The sequence below is a fragment of the Colobus angolensis genome, unplaced genomic scaffold, assembly GCF_000951035.1.
Source record: "Colobus angolensis palliatus isolate OR3802 unplaced genomic scaffold, Cang.pa_1.0 Scaffold302, whole genome shotgun sequence".
Lineage (NCBI taxonomy): Eukaryota > Metazoa > Chordata > Mammalia > Primates > Cercopithecidae > Colobus > Colobus angolensis.
The window spans coordinates 2,274,934-2,293,232 of record NW_012116289.1 but is presented as its reverse complement, the minus strand read 5'-3'; the positions used below and the strand labels follow the sequence as shown (position 1 = coordinate 2,293,232).

Sequence of the window (18,299 nt, the reverse complement as noted above, 5' to 3'; positions counted from 1 at the left end):
CAGCACTTTGGGAGGCTGAGGCAGGTGGATTACCTGAGGTCAGGAGTTCAAGACCAGCCTGGCCAACATGGTGAAACCCTGTCTCTACTAAAAATACAAAAAATTAGCCAAGCATGGTACTGCTTGCCTGTAATCCCAGCTACTCAGGAGGCTGAGGCAGGACAATCTCTTGAACCTGGGAGGTGGAGGTTGCAGTGAGCCGAGATCACACCCCTGCACTCCAGCCTGGGCAACAGAGTGAGACTCCATCTCAAAACAAACTGAAATGAAAGGGCAGAGGGAGTCTAAGCGTAGTACCTACCATTCCCTCTCTCCCCTCATCAACATCCCAGAAACCAAATGCCCAGGCATGACCCATGACCATCACCCTGCCCTTGGCTCAACTTTGCTGTAGCTACTGAATTGGAAAATATCCAATTTGTTCTTAAAGTAGATGTTAATACTATTAATAATCTTCTGGCCTCCTGACTTAGAGAAACCTGAAATGTAGTGGGGTGGGGACAGGAAGAAAGTAAAACACTCGGGCCGGGCGTGGTGGCTCACGCCTGTAATTCCAGCACCTTGGGAGGCCAAGGAGGGTGGATCACCTGAGGTCAGGAGTTCAAGGCCAGCCTGACCAACATGGTGAAACCCTGTCTCTACTAAAAATAAAAACATTAGCTGGGCGTGGTGGCATGCACCTGTAATCCCAGCTACTCAGGAGGCTAAGGCAGGAGAATCGCTCGAATCCAGGAGGCGGAGGTTGCAGTGAGCCGAGATCGAGCCACTGCACTCCAGCCTGGGCGACAGAGTGAGATTCCATCTCAAAAAAAAAAAAAAAAAAGCAAACTAGAAGACGGCATATTTCAGTGTTTTTCCTGTTTGCCAAAATTGTTGCTCCAACTTTTGTTTTAAGCAGCTTGTTTTCACATATGTATAGAGAATTCTGACTGTAAACAGTTGCATTCAATTGTTCCTTGGTTATTGAAAAATATGTCACCACAGTAGAGTGTGACTGTGCAAAACTTTTCCTTTATTTAATGAAAAAGTGTGGGGGGTAGAGGAGAGAGTATCAGCAAGGTTTCTAAGTCAGTGCCCGTATTTTCCTTCACAGAAACTCTAAAGTTTTGTATGTATGTAAGCCAACAATTCTCTCTATCTTCTGTGACATTGCTCCCACAGAGTTAACTGCCTGAACTGAAGAACTGAAGATGGGTGAGCCACGTGAATATTAATGGATGTTAGCCTGGGTTGAAATCAAGTAAAACTCAATTTCTCAAAATTGAACAATAATATAATTTTGAGTACATTATCTCTCACAAACACCATTTGGTTCTTAGAGGATGTTATTTGCTATAATGAGAACAAAACTGATAATACTTTGAAATTATATTTCTGTTTGGTGATCTGCATAGTGATGGTTTATTTGTATATTATAAGGTACCAGAGAGTCTCTGTTCCTTATTTCCCTCCCTCTCACTATTGCTGTAAACTGGAGATAAATTCCTAGAGCTAAGTTCTCTGAAATAGATTGATCATTCTAAATTGGGGATTCTAAATAAATAGCTCATATATTCTAAATCCATGGGTTTTTCAAACTGGTTGTTTTTTGGAGGGGGGTAATACAAGTCAATTTATCTATGGGTTCTCTACCTTGTCATTCCTGGTAGAGAGGGAACAAGAGAATTTTGTACATTTATGTCCTGCTGAATATCATTTTGTGAAATCTCATGAATCTTTTAAGAATTTGTGGTCAATATCCAGCAGAGTACAGATAGTGTGTGTGTGTGTGTGTGTGTGTGTGTGTGAATGTACGTATTTCTTTGAAAACGGTAATTAATCATTTGTTGCAGACTGAAAGCCAAACTAAACTTTCAATACCATTTTAAGACTCTAAGAGGAACATTAAGATTCATTTATTCACCTACAATTTCTCCACTGTGAATAATCTTAAGGTGTATGTGCATCTTCTGGTAATTGAATTAACCAACATCATACATAATTTATTAAGCACTAATTGTACTTTTATCTTACAAAGAAAACTATCTAACATAAAACCTACAACCTTCCAACACCTACATATTATATTCACAGAACCATGTGAGACACACAGCTGGAACATACAGTTTTTTATGTAAAGTACTTGGAATCTTGCTGAGAGGAAAACATAAATCAGCACAGAAATAGTTAAACAACAGCTCAAGGCAACAATAAAGCAATGTAGGTCCTGATCAGCTAATACAGACAACTGAGAGAAAAAGAACTAGTAGACAAAAATACCTATAGCAGCAGAGAGGAAGGGTAGAGATTTATAAGAGGATTGAATTAAGAGATGAATCTCCAAAAGTGGGGCTACAGCTATGTTAGGCAAGAAGCCAGGGTTTCTTCCAGCTCAAACAATTTAGGACTGGTAGGAAGAGGATGAACTGTTGTCCTGAAATGGCAGTCATTTAAATGACATTGCTCCTAGGTGTGTGTTTGTTTCCAAGACTCAGCTCTCAAAGCAAGGAGTATGTCATTTCAGCTCTTTATCCTCAGCACCTAATCTAGTACCTGAAATAATGGGAGAGAGATAAAGAGAACTGAATTCCAGGTTAGTAAAGCTACACAAAGGAGAAAAATCAAGATATATTTAGAGAACACTACAGCAGTTTGGTTAAAATTGAGGGAATAAGAGAAAGAATAAAATTGAAAATGTTGACTTGTGATGCACCCTGACCTCTGGCTTAAGAAAGGAGGTTGGACTTCATTCTCTGTTGGCAACAGTGGAAACCAATCAGAATGACACCCCCAGCTCAGGGAGTACATGGGGAGTCCATGCCTACAAGCCAATATGAATTCAAAATATGGTTTTTCATCCCATGCAGGAATAGCAGAAAGATCCAGAGGCTGCTCACACTTCCACTGGAAAGTGAGCTTAGCACTAGGACCAGCTGTACTTGTTAAAGATGCCTGAACCTTAGCCTTGAGCTACGGAATCCGAATCTCTAAATTTGGAACCAAAATCTACATTTAAGGCTGAGAGTTGCTGCTTTGGAAGATGAAAATACTGGAGGTGGAAATATCACAACTTTGCTGTCGAAAAAATAAAGCACTGAAGAACTCTATGAATATACTAAAAACCATTGTACTGTACACTTTACATGGGAAAATTCCAGGGTGTATAAATCTTACCTCAATTATGATGTAAAAAAATAGTAGAGGAGTTCATATCCTAGTCAAAATATGTACACAGAATCATATGGTCATATTATAAACCTAAGTGACTCGAAAATCATATTCCTAATAATCTTTTCAAGCAGGACCCCTTTTAATCACCCCAATGACTGGAATTGTTATTAGCCCAATCTTCCTCTAGATTGAAAACTCTGTGGAGACAAGGACTGTACCTTAATTATTGTTCTCATCACAGCACATTAACTGTCAAATCTGGGCAAATTCATTTCTCCTTCTTATAGTCCTACGCTAGGAGTGTCTGAATCCTAAATTAGGTGTCCAAAGGAGAAGTTAAAATTTGATATAAATTAGTCAGGTGACATGTTTTGGCTGTGTCTCCACCCAAATCTCATCTTGAACTGTAGTTCCCGTAATCTCCACACGCCAATGGGAGGTAACTGAATCATGGGGGTGGGTTACCTCCATTCTGTTCTCACAGATCTGATGGTTTTATAAGGGGCTTTCCCCACTTCACTCTGCACTTCTCCTTGCTGCCGCCATGTGAAGAAGGACATGTTAGCTTCCCCTTCCACCGTGACTGTCAATTTCCTGAGGCCTACCCAGCCCTGTGGAATCGTGAGTCAATTAAACCTCTTTCCTTTATAAATTACCCTGTCTCAGGTATGTCCTTATAGCAGCATGAGAAATGACATGAATGAATACATCAGGTAACTGAATATTAACATTTTATCAGGCTGTGTAAATAGACAAATTTATCAAGAATATATAATGAGCAGTTTTATTCAACTGCAGTGTATCATTACTACCCTCAGCCAAGTTGTCAAGGAGATAATAGATAGTAAACTTTTTGAAGGAAGACATTTAAGACTATCGTCTTGCTCTCTGTTTTCCTTGGAATCAAAGTGCTACCCAATATTTGTTGTCAATCTCTATGTGTATTTTAAAACACCCATGCAGCCAGGCATGGTGGCTCACACCTGTAATCCCAGCACTTTGGGAGGCTGAGGCAGGTGGATTACCTGAGGTCAGGAGTTCAAGACCAGCCTGGCCAACATGGTGAAACCCTGTCTCTACTGCAAATACAAAAATTAGCCGGGCATAGTGGCACATACCTGTAATCCCAGCTACTCGGGAAGATGAGGCAGGATAATTGCTTGAGCCCGGGAGATGGAGGTTACAGTGAGCCAAGATTGCACCACTGCACTCCAGCCTGCCAGACAGAGCAAGACTCTGTCTCAAATAAGTAAATAAATAAATAAATAATTAAAAAAAAAACACCCATGCATTCTTTTCCTCTCCAAGTCAACAGTTTTCTCATTGTTTCTGCCATAGGTTGATGATTCTTCCAACAGAGTATACTCAGTGTAATCACAAGGGAGTCTGCAATCCAATCATTTGTCATCATGTCCAGCTGAAAACCATCTCAAGGCTTCCCAATGATCTTAGGATGAAGTTCAAGATCTTTAAGATGACCTTAAAAAGTCTTGAAAATCAGGGCATATGCAAAACTTTCCAGACGCATCTGGATGGTCCTACACTGGCTTTATCACTATTTCTCTGCACACCATGAATCTGGCCCACTTTAAGAGGTTCCCATTTATCCTCCCTCCTTTCTTCCTAGATCTCTGCCTAAATGTCACTTCCTTGACGCTTAATTAGGCCCAGACACTCACATTTCTCCTTTGTGGCACTCATTGTCACTGTAACTGGTTAATTTCAGGTAAAGATTTATTCTGTCTGTGAGAATCAGGAAGGTTAGAGATATCCTCAGGGTTTAGCATAGTACCTGGCACACACTGGGGAGTCACTTCTAGTTTTCTCTATTGGGTGTGTTCATATGTGGCTTTTTTCCTCCCACCATGGCCATTTCTCTCTGGCTGCCCAAATGATGAGTCAGAGTCCAGATAAGCAGCCTGTCTAGGAGAGCCCAGTGTTGCCAAAGGCTGGGGACAAGAATACAAGCAGCCTTTGGGCATCCACACAGCATCCGTAGCAGAAATCAGTTTGGTCATCAGGCCAAAAGGAAAGAATTGGGTAGCAACACACGGGTTTAACAGAGGAGACAGTAGGCAGCAGGGTCTCAGAACAGGAAGAAGAGATAGCACAGGAGAATTGCTTGGAGTCAGGAAACCCTGAAGAGATAAAGGGACAGGCCAAAGGGAAAAGCAGTGTTAATAGTCCGTTCTCACGCTGCTAATGAAGATATACCTGAGACTGGGTAATTTATAAAGGAAAAGAGGTTTAATGGACTCACAGTTCCATGTGACTAGGGAGGCCTCACAATCATGGTGGAAGGCGAAAGGCACATTTTACATGGCAGCAGGCAAGAGAAAGAATGAAAAATCAAGAGAAAGGGGTTTCCCCTTATAGAGCCATCAGCTCTTGAGAGACTTATTCACTATCACGAGAACAGTATGGAGAAAATCTCCCCCATGATTCAATTATCTCCCACCAGGTCCCACCCACAATACGTGGGATTATGGGAGCTGCAATTCAAGATGAGATTTGGGTGGGGACACAGCCAAACCATATCAGGCAGAAACATTTTTCTCCGCCCATTACTGCCTATGGACTGGCCCAAGAGGAGCTAGCCCAGGGCTGCTGGTGTGTCTTGCTGAGGCAGCCACAGTGACTTCTGTTGATCAAACAGAATCCTCACCAAAGGCAGCAAGAAAGGGAATGTTGCATAGGGTATTTGGCTGGTTTCGGAAATTTACAGCTTTCCTGGGCATGAGTTTGCTCAAATTAAAATGCCTGCCCTAGAGAAAGTTCTTTGATTGAGAGTAACAAAGACAAGCATAAAGTGATTTAAGCAAAGGGGCGGGAACCGAAAAGCCACAGCAGTTCTCTCACAAGGATGCAAAGACAGGAAGCACAGAAACCAGAGCTGGAAATCAGGACTGCAGGCTTCTCCCTGTCCATCTCCTTTGATTCCCTCCCAGGCCTTCATCCTTGCTTACCTCTAAGTCTCAATCCTTTCTGGAGACTGGGATTACTCTGCTTACTTACAGTTGGCTCTACCGAAGCATGATAGTTGAACTGAATTCTGCAAAATAGTAGAGTCATCTCCTGACCAGAATGAAATGCACAAATCCAAAGGAGTGCACAATTCCGGCTGCCAGGGATTCTGGGAGGCTCGGGAGCTGTCTGAGAACCCAGGGCACTTAGGAAGTGGGAAAGACAAAAAAGGGGGTGCCCCCCAAACAACCCTACTTCCTCACCAAAGGTGCCTGGGGCCAGCTTTGCAGAGACGGCCTGAATGAGGCTTAGCTTATTTCTGTGATTACAAGATAAGGAATTTATCTAAACAAGACATTAAGTGATACATCACTATACTTCATACATGCTAGAGTAGGTCTCAATAGGGAGGAAGTAAGTATCATCCTGCAATCAAAATAAAACCTCATTTATCCACAAGCACACAACCCAACCTCCTCATGGCTTCCTCCACTGTGCCCTATGCTTTCTGGGGACTCACCTCCATACATGCTTACGATTAGGGATGACAAGGCAATTTTCCTGTTTGTCTAAAAAGAATGGTATTCATGCAATCGCACTGTCTTAGGCAGTCATATGATCCATACCAAAGGCAAATATAAATGCACTTTGTGACACTCTAGTAAGTGGAAGACTACCTGTTACAACTTCCTCCAAGTTACCCTCAGAAGGAATAAGGAAGCCACAGACTGAAGCTGGTAACCAACGTTCATAATCTGTAACTTCCTGTATTTATTGTTTTGGGGACAGTTACCATCAGGATCACTGGCTTGATGACAGTGATGCCCGAAGAAAGGGCATCATAAACAAATTGGGGCTGAAGCAATGGTACAGAAGGTTTTTCAGAGACGACATAGAGAGCTCTGGGATCAGACCTACCGGGGTCCAAGTCTCGGCTTGGCCACTTCCAATCTGTACGACCCACACAAGTTGTTGAGTAACCTCTCTCAATCTCACTTTTCTCATAAAATGAAGATACCAATACCTGCATCATTGCACTGTGATGACAATCACAAACAAAACAATGCTTAGTGCTGTCTCAATAGAATCCTTACTGAAAAGACAAATTCCACTTAAACATACCCTTCACTTAGCATTTTTTATTCTCTCTCTCTCTCTCTCCCGGACATCACCATGAAATAGTTAAGTTTCTGGAGCAGAATTTTAACTTGTGAATCACTGAATCTTAACTTTCTCTGAGGCATTTCCAAGTGATGCTTCTGTTGAATGCTACTTAACATGACATTTTCCCCCACTGCACCAAAAAAACCTCAGTTAATGGCCTAATAAGCAAGGGAAGACTATTTCAAAAACTGGGCTTGGAGAACATGAGAAAAGCAGGGAAAGTGCCTTCTGGAGGATCTTAGAAGAGAATCACAAGCATCCATCAACCTCTATTTCTATTGGATTGAGTGGCCAGCTAGAGAACTTTTTTTTCTGAAACTACGGATGATTTTCATCTTCAGCGAAAAGACAGAGACCATCTCATATATAAAGGAAAATCAGTAACTAACAGCACACACAAGTTTCAATAACGAGTCACCGGTTACCATGGTGATGCAAATATTACCTAACAACTCACTGGGCCGTAAGTAACCAAGATGATGCTACGTACATTATTTTTAAAATGGGAAAAAAATGTCTGTATTTTTAGGAATACTTGCAAGGAACTAGATGGACCTAAGCAGCAGACTGAAGGCAGCCCAGGATCAATCCTGTGGAGCCAGGAGCCACCATCATCTCCTGCTCTGTCCGTGCGGAGCTCCGTGACACATGCACACCCACAGCTGTGCCCAGTGACAGCTGCATGAGGAAGAGCGACGACATTGTATTTACAAACAAAGAACTATGATAGGGAAGATGAGTCTTCTCACTCCCTAAACTCTTCATAAAAGAATAATCTCTGCTACAGCCCACGGAAGACGAAAAACTCCGCATAACTGACTTGGTGGCCAGTCCTTTATAAACTCAGTTTCAAGAATGTCCTCAGGCAAAACAAGATTCCCAGAAAATAACTAAGATGCACCATAAAATAATAATTTCTCCCTTTCTCTACAGTTTGAATGTTCTGCATATACACGAATTTTAATTAGAAAAAAAGCATAACCATTATATGATGTTAATAATTTTCAACTTATGCCAAGAAATGGCAGCACACAAACACATTCCTACATACTTTGGTTTTTTGTTGTTGTTGTTTTTGTTTTCGAGATGGAGTCTTGCTCTGTCACCTAGGCTGGACTTCAGTGGTGCAATCTTGGCTCACCACAACCTCCACCTCCCAGGTTCAAGTGATTCTCCTGCCTCAGCCTCCTGAGTGGGACTACAGGCATGTGCCACCACACCCAACTTTTTTTTTTTTTTGTGATGGAGTCTCGCTCTGTCACTGAGGCTGGAGTGCAGTGGCACGATCTCAGCTGACTGCAACCTCTGCCTCCTGGGTTCAAGTGATTCTCCTGCCTCAGCCTCCTGATTAGTGGGACTACAGGCATGTGCCACCACACCCAACTTTTTTTTTTTTTTGTGATGGAGTCTCGCTCTGTCACTGAGGCTGGAGTGCAGTGGCACGATCTCAGCTGACTGCAACCTCTGCCTCCTGGGTTCAAGTGATTCTCCTGCCTCAGCCTCCTGATTAGCTGAGACAACAGGCACGTGCCATCATACCCAGCTGATTTTTTTTTTATTTTTAGTAGAGACAGGGTTTCACAGTGTTAGCCAGGATGGTCTCTATCTCTTGACCTCATGATCCACCCACCTTGGCCTCCCGAATGCTGGGATTACAGGCGTGAGCCACCACACTCGTCAACTTTTGTATTTTTAGTAGAGATGCGGTTTTGCCATGTTGATCAGGCTGGTCTCGAACTCCTGACCTCAGGTGACCCACCCGCATTGGCCTCCCAAAGTGCTGGGATTACAGGTGTGAACCACGTGCCCAGCCTATATTCCTGAATTGAACTTTGTGCTCAACTTCTGGACAGAAGGCGTAATGTCCTGTACACATGTGTTCCAGTTCTTTAGAAAATAGGCCCCAGGGCTGTTTCTCCCGGTGGTTCCAGGTATCCAGCATCAGACCGCCCAGAGGGTGCTTTAAAAATGAAAACTCCCAGGCCATATCCAAGTCCCACTCACTCTGAGTCTCTGGGGTTGGGATCTAAAGCCCCACGTTTTTTTTCTAAGGTTCTCTGTGCCATGCTTATGTTCTCTCTGAAGTCTAAGAACCTCATCTTTAGTGATCTTCACTACACTGAGGTCTCCAGACAATGGTGACAGAAGACAGGATGCCACTGGGGGCCATCTGCCAGCACAGATTACTCACAGCCAGAACCATTCATGACTCAACAGCTTTTTTACCACAACCGAGGGTAAATCATCAGTGTAATCTGCATGTATTATACATGTGGGTAGGAGGAACAAATATTTCACAAGCAACACAGGAGATATACTCTGACCTAATTTACTCTATTATGTTCCAGTGTTTAATGCTCTGGTAACTAACTGAACTGATTTCACTACCCAGTAACTGCTATGAATGAAACCATGGTGATACCTTCAACTGCTATCATTTAACTTGGATTTCTATATAACTTCTTTAATCTCACAAAGAATAGCATGCAAATTATATAGATGCAGTATAAAATAAAGGAAAAATATTAAGAAACTGAAGCAAAGGGAAAATAAAGACAGGAAACTAAATGTTTATATGGAAGAAGTCAAAGGAATCAAAGGTAAACTTAATAAATACAAGGCATGGCAGGAAACTGAGTTCACTTGTTAACTCCCAGCTTTGTTTTTTCTTTTTCTCTCAAGATGGAGTCTTGCTCTGTCGCTCAGGCTGGAGTGCAGTGGCACAATCTCTGCTCACTGCAACCTCCGCCTCCCAGGTCCAGGCGATCCTCCCACCACCTCAGCTTCCCGAATAGCTGGGACTACAGGCACCCACCACCATACCCAGCTCATTTTTGTATTTTTAGTAGAGATAGGGTTTCACCATGTTGGCCAGGCTGATCTCGAACTCCTGACCTCAAGTGATCTACCCTCCTTGGCCTCCCAAAGTTCTGGGATTACAGACGTGAGCCACCGTACCTGGCCCCCTTCTCAGCTTTCTAGCAATCAACGTGAAGAAGAAAACAGCATCAGTTACAAAATTCCCAGTGTCCATCTGGGAAGAACAACACAATTTCTGAGACGTATTCGGGCCTTTGCGGCCTCTCTGCTGCTGAACTGAATCCCTCCCTCCCTCCCTCTTTGGGGTAGAGCAAGGGAGTCATCAGTGGAAGTAGGACCCTTGTTACTGCCTCCACCTTCTACCACCACCTGATTCATGGGTAAAATTACAGTCACTCTAGGGACTACTGACTGGGACAAACAAAGCCTGCAAGATACTGAAGCCTGAGGCCACCCGATTCTCTCTCCTTCAAGAGCACTTTGTACTCACTTCTGTTTCAGCACTGGCCACCTTGTTATAATGACAGCTTTTCACAGGGGTGTTCCTTCCCTCCCTGCTGACCCCACAAGATCAGTTTCATGAAGACAAAACGGGCTCATATGCATTTCAGTGAGCTCGGCCTAAAGTGTTGAATGCAAAACTATTGTGGAAATTCCAAAAGACAAAAATCAAAGAAGCACAAAAATCTAAACTTGCTTCTTGTAGAATCAAGTATGAAGCATTAGTCTAACCATTTGTCCTCAATGATTCAGTTTTATACCTGTTACCCAAAGCCATTATTTTTATAGCCCAGGTGAGTCTTAAGGAAGAAATCTGTGAACAGATGTAATGTGCATGGCTCAGTTCCTGGCACACAGTATGCACTCAGTAAATTCCAGTGTGCCCTTCCTCTATCAGGGATCTTGTACATACTAATTTTACTTGCTCCCAGGGCCATTGCTGTCTTCACACATCCCTCCTTCTCCTTTAATCTTGCTAAAAAGAGTTAAAATCACCCAAGAAGAGAGCTGGGTTCCCATAGAACACTCTTAGTGCCCAGATACCTAATGCCACCTTTGAAAAGGTTTCTTGTCATTATTTCATGTACTTTAAGCAAGGGTTAGAGGGTATTTTGGAAAAACAAAATCTGAGAAAGGAAAACCCAACTAAGTCATTAAGTATCAAATAAATTCTTTAACCAAGCAGTAAGAAAGAAAGACAACATATTCAGTCTTCGAAGGCAACTGCAGTTGCTGAACAAGACACAAAACATAATTTGGTTTTTACTCTTGAGCTGCTAAATATCATCTTGTGGATGCTAAAGTAGCAGTTATTTGCTTTACAGACCCTATTTTCATGGATAGTAGAGACGTAAAATTTAGACCAGCATGTCTAGTCCTGAACAGAGGAAACATCATCATGATTTACTTTCCTTCAACATGTGTCCCATATTAAATAATGTGGTTGACCTACCTTTTCTGTGATATAGAAGTTTGAACTATCGGCATGCTGCAGTGCAAAATATTCATGGTTGGGAAGAGACCACCTTAAAAATACAAGCATATACTGATTAGAAAAATGAAAGTGGCCATTTTCATTTGTGTAATTTTTTAGTGTTAGATGAACTAAGCACCCTGTGATTGGAACTAGACCAATCCCAAAATATATCACAATGCAGTTCCTAAAGCAAAATGACTTTAGCCTACCTTCCATACCCTGAGACCAAACATTTCATGTGTGGACTGTCTAGACCTTATGCTAGGCCTGCTGCTCACCTTTAAGCATTTTATCTTCAAGGCTTGCTGTGGCAGATTTAAATACAAATCTTTACAATTCTACTGATTTTAAGGGATTGAAGCAAAGAAAGAAAATAAATGCAATTTAAGTTTTGGATATTTGGCACATTTTAATTGTCTCTGTATTCTACAATCCCCTATCAGTATAGTTGTTACAGACTGAAACACTCCAATTAAGTACTCTAGGCCTTACATAAATTTCAGTTAACACAACTATTTTCACAGTTCTGGTTTAAAAGAAAAAAAAAAAAAAAAAAAACTCATGCAGCTACCATACATACATTTCCTTTGTATTGTTTAGAGCAGCCACAAAAAAGTAGGAAAGTCATATCATTGTGAGATCCCATGGGGCAGTACAATTACCCACTGCCTTGTCTGTTCAGTTCTTTCATCCTCTGTGAGGACCTGAGTGGTCCTCTCAGTTTATACCAGATCAAGTGTGTACTATGCCCTCAAAAACCTTTAGAGTACTCCCTGCTGGGTAGGACAAAAGGAACACAACTTCCTAAAATAAATAAAGCCAACCCCACTGTGCACATAACAGTCATTTCACACTTTCTGCTCTATGAGGACTCATGGTAAATTCCGGTGGAAAAGGGTGTGATACTCCTACAGAGTAATTCTTAGTGACTTTGAGCAAGTCAGTGGGTGACTTATGAATAATATTTTACTATCCTACTGGAAATATATTATTTGCTTGTCAATTTATCAACTAGAATGCCTTAGATAAATCCTGAGTAACACTTACCCATCACAGACTTCCTTTATTATTGCAGACAGTGGTTTTTTCTGCAAAATAACAAAAAAGGAAATACTTTGTTAGTTTCATTTCATCATTTTAAATTTGAAAAAAGAAGAAGCTTCATAAAAGGATATCTAAGCAAAGAGAATTTGCATTTGCTATTCTTAGTTGTCAATGAGCCTCTTATTTTTCTCAAGGTAACAATCTACTAGCTGTTACCACCAAATGTATTAATGATTTATTACCCCTGTGGTCCTTTTTTCTATACTTAGCATTATTAGTTGAACAAAACATGCATCATATTTAATCTAGCCACACTGAAATTAGGGTGAAAATATAGCTTTGTTCAAAGATCTCACAGACAACGGAAGCCCATGAGGCCAAGTCAAAACCAGAATCCCTCAGGAGTAGTACATGAATCAGGCAAGCTGCAGTTTGGCTTTATGCAAAAATCGTGGATTGATGATATTTTTATGAGAACATGTGGCAAATGGAATATGAAGTGTTACGAAATGGTTCTTACAAAGTACATAGAATTCTTCCCCTGACGATGGCCCCGATAAATGCCAATCATGCAGCAGCTTGAGCCAGATACACTCCAGTAATGCGACTATGACACCATGTGCCCTGGTGTCAACTGGCAGGTGACTACAGCTGTGCTCTTGCGCCTAACAGCCACACTTGTGCGCCGCCTGCCCCCAAGATAGAAGGAATGCAGCAGAGAGACACACCAGCTCTCCTAGAGATGTGGAAACTCTTCCTGTTTTGGATGCAAACAAGACCCTGTCTCTAGGATGGCGAGTATCATGTCAACCCAAAGAACAATCACAGACAAGAAATGAATGGGGAAGAGAGGAAGAGAAGATGAGAAATCAGAGAAGTATAATACATGGTCCTGGGTTTTCAGATACAACCATAAAAAAGCTGTCTACATATAAGCAAGTTTTACTCCTGTCTATATGAAGGGAAATGTGGTATCTGCAAAGAGATTCTAAATCCAAGAGATCAGTTCAAATCCAGGCTCTTTCAACCTGTTTACTGTTTAAGTAACCTGCAATTTTCTTCATTTGCTGAACCCCAGTTAGTTTATCTGTAAAATGGAAATAGGTTCTACCTACCCCTCAAGCTGTTACAAAAATTAAATTATATTAATTATATTTTTAAATTAATACAAAGGGCAAAAGACTTCAAAAAAGGATTAGGACTCCTGAATGGGCTCCATTTCCTCCTCGCATCCTCACCCTTGGACGTGACACTATGCCTGCCCGATTGGTGAATTCTGAACACCATTTGCATAGTCCTCTCCAAGGGCCTCCCTAACCCCTGCTAAAGGCCCAATTCAGCATGCAGTGTCCCTCCAATGAACTCTCTCCCACTGGAGCTCCATCCTCTATGAGCACATTCACTACTATGTGTGCAAAAGAATGTGTCTTTGCCTACAACTATAAACACAGTTGGAGGTGTTCGCTGCAGCACTATTCACAATAGCCAAGATTTGAAAGCAACCTAAGAGTCTATCAACAGATGAATGGATAAAGAAAATGTGGTACATTTACACAGTGAGGTATTCAGCCATAAAAAGAATGCGATCCTGTCGTTTGCAATAACATGGATGGAACTGGAAGCCATTATATTAAGTGAAATAAGCCAGGCACAGAAAGACAAACATCACATGTTCCCATTTATTTGTGGGATCTAAAAATCAAAACAATTGAACTCATGGAGAGAGAGAGTAGAACAATGGTTACCAGAAGCTGGGGAGGGTAGCGGCAGGGTTTGTGGGAGAGGTGGAGATGGTTAATGAGTTCCAAAGAAAAATAAAGAATGACAAGACCTAGTATTTGATAGCACAACAGGGTGACTATAGCCAATAATTTAATTGTACATTTTAAAATAAAAGAGTATAACTGGATTGTTTGTAACACAAAGGATAAATGCTTGATGGGATAGACACCCCATTTTCCACAATAAAATTATTATATATTGCATGCTTGTGTCAAAACATTTCGTGTACCCCACAAATACATATACCTACTATGTACCCACAAAAGTTAAAAAATGAATAAACACAGTTGGAGAGAAAGGGAAACCTAGAATTACTGAGGATCAGAAAGACGGTGGGGGTATTCCTGATATCCTACATCTATCCTCTAGAATAAGATGACAATGGCAATTGGGTTCTACTGTAGTTACATGTTACACAAGTCCTAGGCCTTTGCAAGAAGCTGTCCACTGTTGATGGCTCTTGCTGTGAGCTGAGGAACAAATGTGTTCTCTCAACCAAATGACTAAGGAACTTCAGAAACAAAACTTTTTTCCATAAGACAAGAATTTTGCCCTTCCAGCTGCCAGAGATCCCTCTACGCTATCAATTTGTGATGACTTATCAGAGAATCTCCCCAAATCTCACTTCATGCACCCTCAAAACTGAAACACAAATAACAGAGCCAGGTTTTAGTCTTAAATAACACTGAAACAAAAAGTCAGGTCAAGAAGGTATTGTTGAGGTAGTGGAAGGCATCAAAAGCAACTGTTCCCGGATTTAGACTTAGCGACTGAAGTCTCTTAGAGGAATTACTTGGATTTCAATTCAGGTCTGATTCATAGAGAATCGAGTTTTAAAAGACAGAGGTCTCTAGGGTACTATTATACCTAGAAATTAATGAAGTTGGATATATGAAAGGAATAAAGACCACAGATGCACAAAGCTTAGAGACTTAATAGAGAAAGATGAAAGAAAAACTGTAAACCACAGAGGAAAAGGAATTATAGTTGAGTGAACACCCATAGGGTAGCCTAGCCAATTAAAATGAGTGTTACATAATGGTGGGCCCCTCCATTCTTCCATCTGCCTCAATCAAACGTTAGCTTTCATCACCCAAAAATTAATTCCAATAACCTTTTCACCGTTCTTACCTTCCTTTTCCTGTCTGCCTTACTTGACACTGTTACTACTTTCTTCTTTTTGAAACCCCCTTTCCAGAGCTATGATATAGCACCATATTTTCTTCATTCTCCTACACATACAACTAATCCTTCAATGAAGTCCAAGAAATCCTCCATAGTTGCTCTTTTACCTGTAGCTCTCTAACTCCAGATTTTTTTTCTCGTCTTTTCTGCTTTTATTTAGTCAGTCAGTTCCTCATGGATCTCATTCTATTCAATTGTCCTAAGTCTACAGTTGTAGCCCCTAATACTTTCTTGCAAATCTTTGACAGTCTCTTCGATGGAACATTTTAACTCTCCTGCAGGGATCTTATTAAAAGTGGAAACAAAAATCACCACTTTCACATTCCCTACCCCTCAACCTACCCAACGGTAGCACACGCCCCTCAGCTCCCACACCCGATGCTGCCACGACTTCTCTGCCCTCATTATGGCACCACTACTGCCCAGGAGTCTCGTTAACCTTTATGTCTTCACTCTTCAGATATAAGGTGCTAACCGGTTATGCAGATGTTTCCTCTGTGATGTCCACAGCATTGCTTCTCAGAGCCTAACTCTTCTTCTGAACTCCTGACTCTCCTCATTCCAACTCCTGCCATCAAATAGATCTTTGAGTGTACACCCCAATCTCATCACCCTTAATTCTGCTTCTTCTGACCCAGCACCTTTCCTGAGTACCAGCCCATCATTAATAAATATTTGCCATGGATTTCCAATCAACTGCTTCCCTAGAAAATCAACCCCAAATCGTATCTTCCATCAGTTCCTACACTCAACTTGCCTACTTTCAGCAGTTCTTTGAGGCACATTTCTAGCCAACTTGTCCTTGTCTTCTCTTTCTTCCTTAATATGTTCTGTGACATACACATTTGCAAGACACTAAGTCTCATCATTACTTCCACAACCTCTCTCCCTTTAATCTTTCCAGACCTTTCCTACCACCTTTGTTCTAAAGATCCCACCACCAGGTCCCTGCAGATAAGTCTCCACATATCCAGTTTCTTTTTCTCCAATCCCCATGTCAACCATAAATACACAAAATTAGACTTGCCCTACAAACTTTGCTCATATCACTTGTTTGCTCCAATAAAAGTGTCAGTACCAGCTAGACGCGGTGGCTCACGCCTGTAATCCCAGCACTTTGGGAGACGGAGGTGGGCAGATCACGAGGGCAGGAGATTGAGACAATTCTGGCCAAATATGCTGAAACTGTCTCTACCAAAATACAAAAAAAAAAAAAAAAATTAGCTGAACGTGGTGGCGCATGCCTGAGGCAGGATAATTACTTGCATCCAGGAGGTGGAGGTTGTAGTGAGCCGAGATCACGCCACTGCACTCCAGCCTGGTGACAGAGCAAGACTCCGTCTCAAAAAAAAAAAAAAAAAAGTCAGTCCCTTAGCTTGTCACCCAAAGCCATCCACAATCTGGTCTCCATAATTCTACTATTCTGTACACGTTCCCCATGCTTCTGGATCTTGATGGTGAGTCACCAAAAACAAACAAACAAAAATCCCATCTCCACACTTCTGCTCATGCCATTTGCTTTGTTGAAATGGCCCTCTCCTTCTTTCTGTTCCAACTCTAACAAGGAACTCTTACCTACCATTTAATGTCTATGTCAAAGCCACCCCCACTAACCAGATGCCCCCTTATCTCCCTAAATAGATGTAATTACTCCCTCTGTGTACTTAGCAGATTAAATGAATCACTTCTGAGGACTGCATATCTATCTTATCTCCCCATCCCTTGAGAACAAGGCATCTTAATTCATCTCTGTAGCCTTCCCCACCCCTCAGTACTAGTTACCACAGTATGTAGGTATTAACAGGATCTAATAGGAGACTCAATACACCTCTGCTAAATGAAAAAAATCTATACATTCACGAACTTTCCTTTAAAAAACAACAACAAAAAGCCAACTATTTTTAATGATAGCCTGGATTAACCAGCACATTTCCCATTTCCTACGACTGCTGGGTGACTGAGCAGCTGCTGGCCATAAGCTGTTAGACACTGAAAGCTGTCACTACTCCCTGTGCAGAATCATTCATGTAGGAATTAGGCAATTCATGGCTTGGAAGAGCACTGAGCACCAGCTGATAAAGAATGTAATTCAACAGATAAATCAGATACCAATCAAACAAGTGTCACCCTCAGTAAGCATGACCAAGGAGGTGAGCCTTATACTCTCATAAGCAGACAAGACTGACCAGGACACCCCAACTATTTTGACACCACTAGCCTGGTATCACCACTCTTCTCATTTCCTATAGAAAGCCCTGTTTGATGTGAGCTCATTGCCTGACCAGTAAATTCCAAGCCAAATGCCAGCCCTGCCTTTTGGACTTTTTAGTTAACTTTTGCCCAAAAGGTTGCGTAAGGTATGTCTGTCTATCTGTCCAATTCTCCAAGACCTGGGAGCAGAGTGATATGAATAATACATTAATAGCTTTCTGTAGACCCACTGAATAATCTGCTTTTCATTTCATTGAAAGAAAAGCCCCAGGAGAGAAATTAATGTAGTTCAAAATGATGAAACTGCTTGATTCTTCTCCCTATAACTCCATAAACCCTACAGGAACTAAAAAGTAACTCCTTTTTTTTTTGTAGATGGAGTCTCACATTGTCACCCGCATTGGTGTGCAATGGCATGATCTCAGCTCACTGTAACCTCCCCACCTCCCAAGTTCAAGCAATTCTCCTGCCTCAGCCTGCCCAGTAGCTGGGACTACAGGCG

General features: G+C 41.7%; 1 protein-coding gene across 4 annotated transcripts in view; it reads right to left on the bottom strand.

Moving 5' to 3' along the window:
- ELMO1 (engulfment and cell motility 1) overlaps positions 1–18,299 on the bottom strand; it is a 586,055-nt gene that overhangs the window by 438,872 nt on the left and 128,884 nt on the right. For all 4 annotated transcript variants that reach the window (XM_011950145.1, XM_011950144.1, XM_011950143.1 and 1 more), the window contains 2 exons: positions 12,623–12,663; positions 11,552–11,624 (listed from right to left, as the gene is read on the bottom strand). In XM_011950145.1, coding sequence (XP_011805535.1) covers positions 11,552–11,624; positions 12,623–12,663 — 114 coding nt within the window. The remainder of the gene's footprint in view (positions 1–11,551; positions 11,625–12,622; positions 12,664–18,299) is intronic.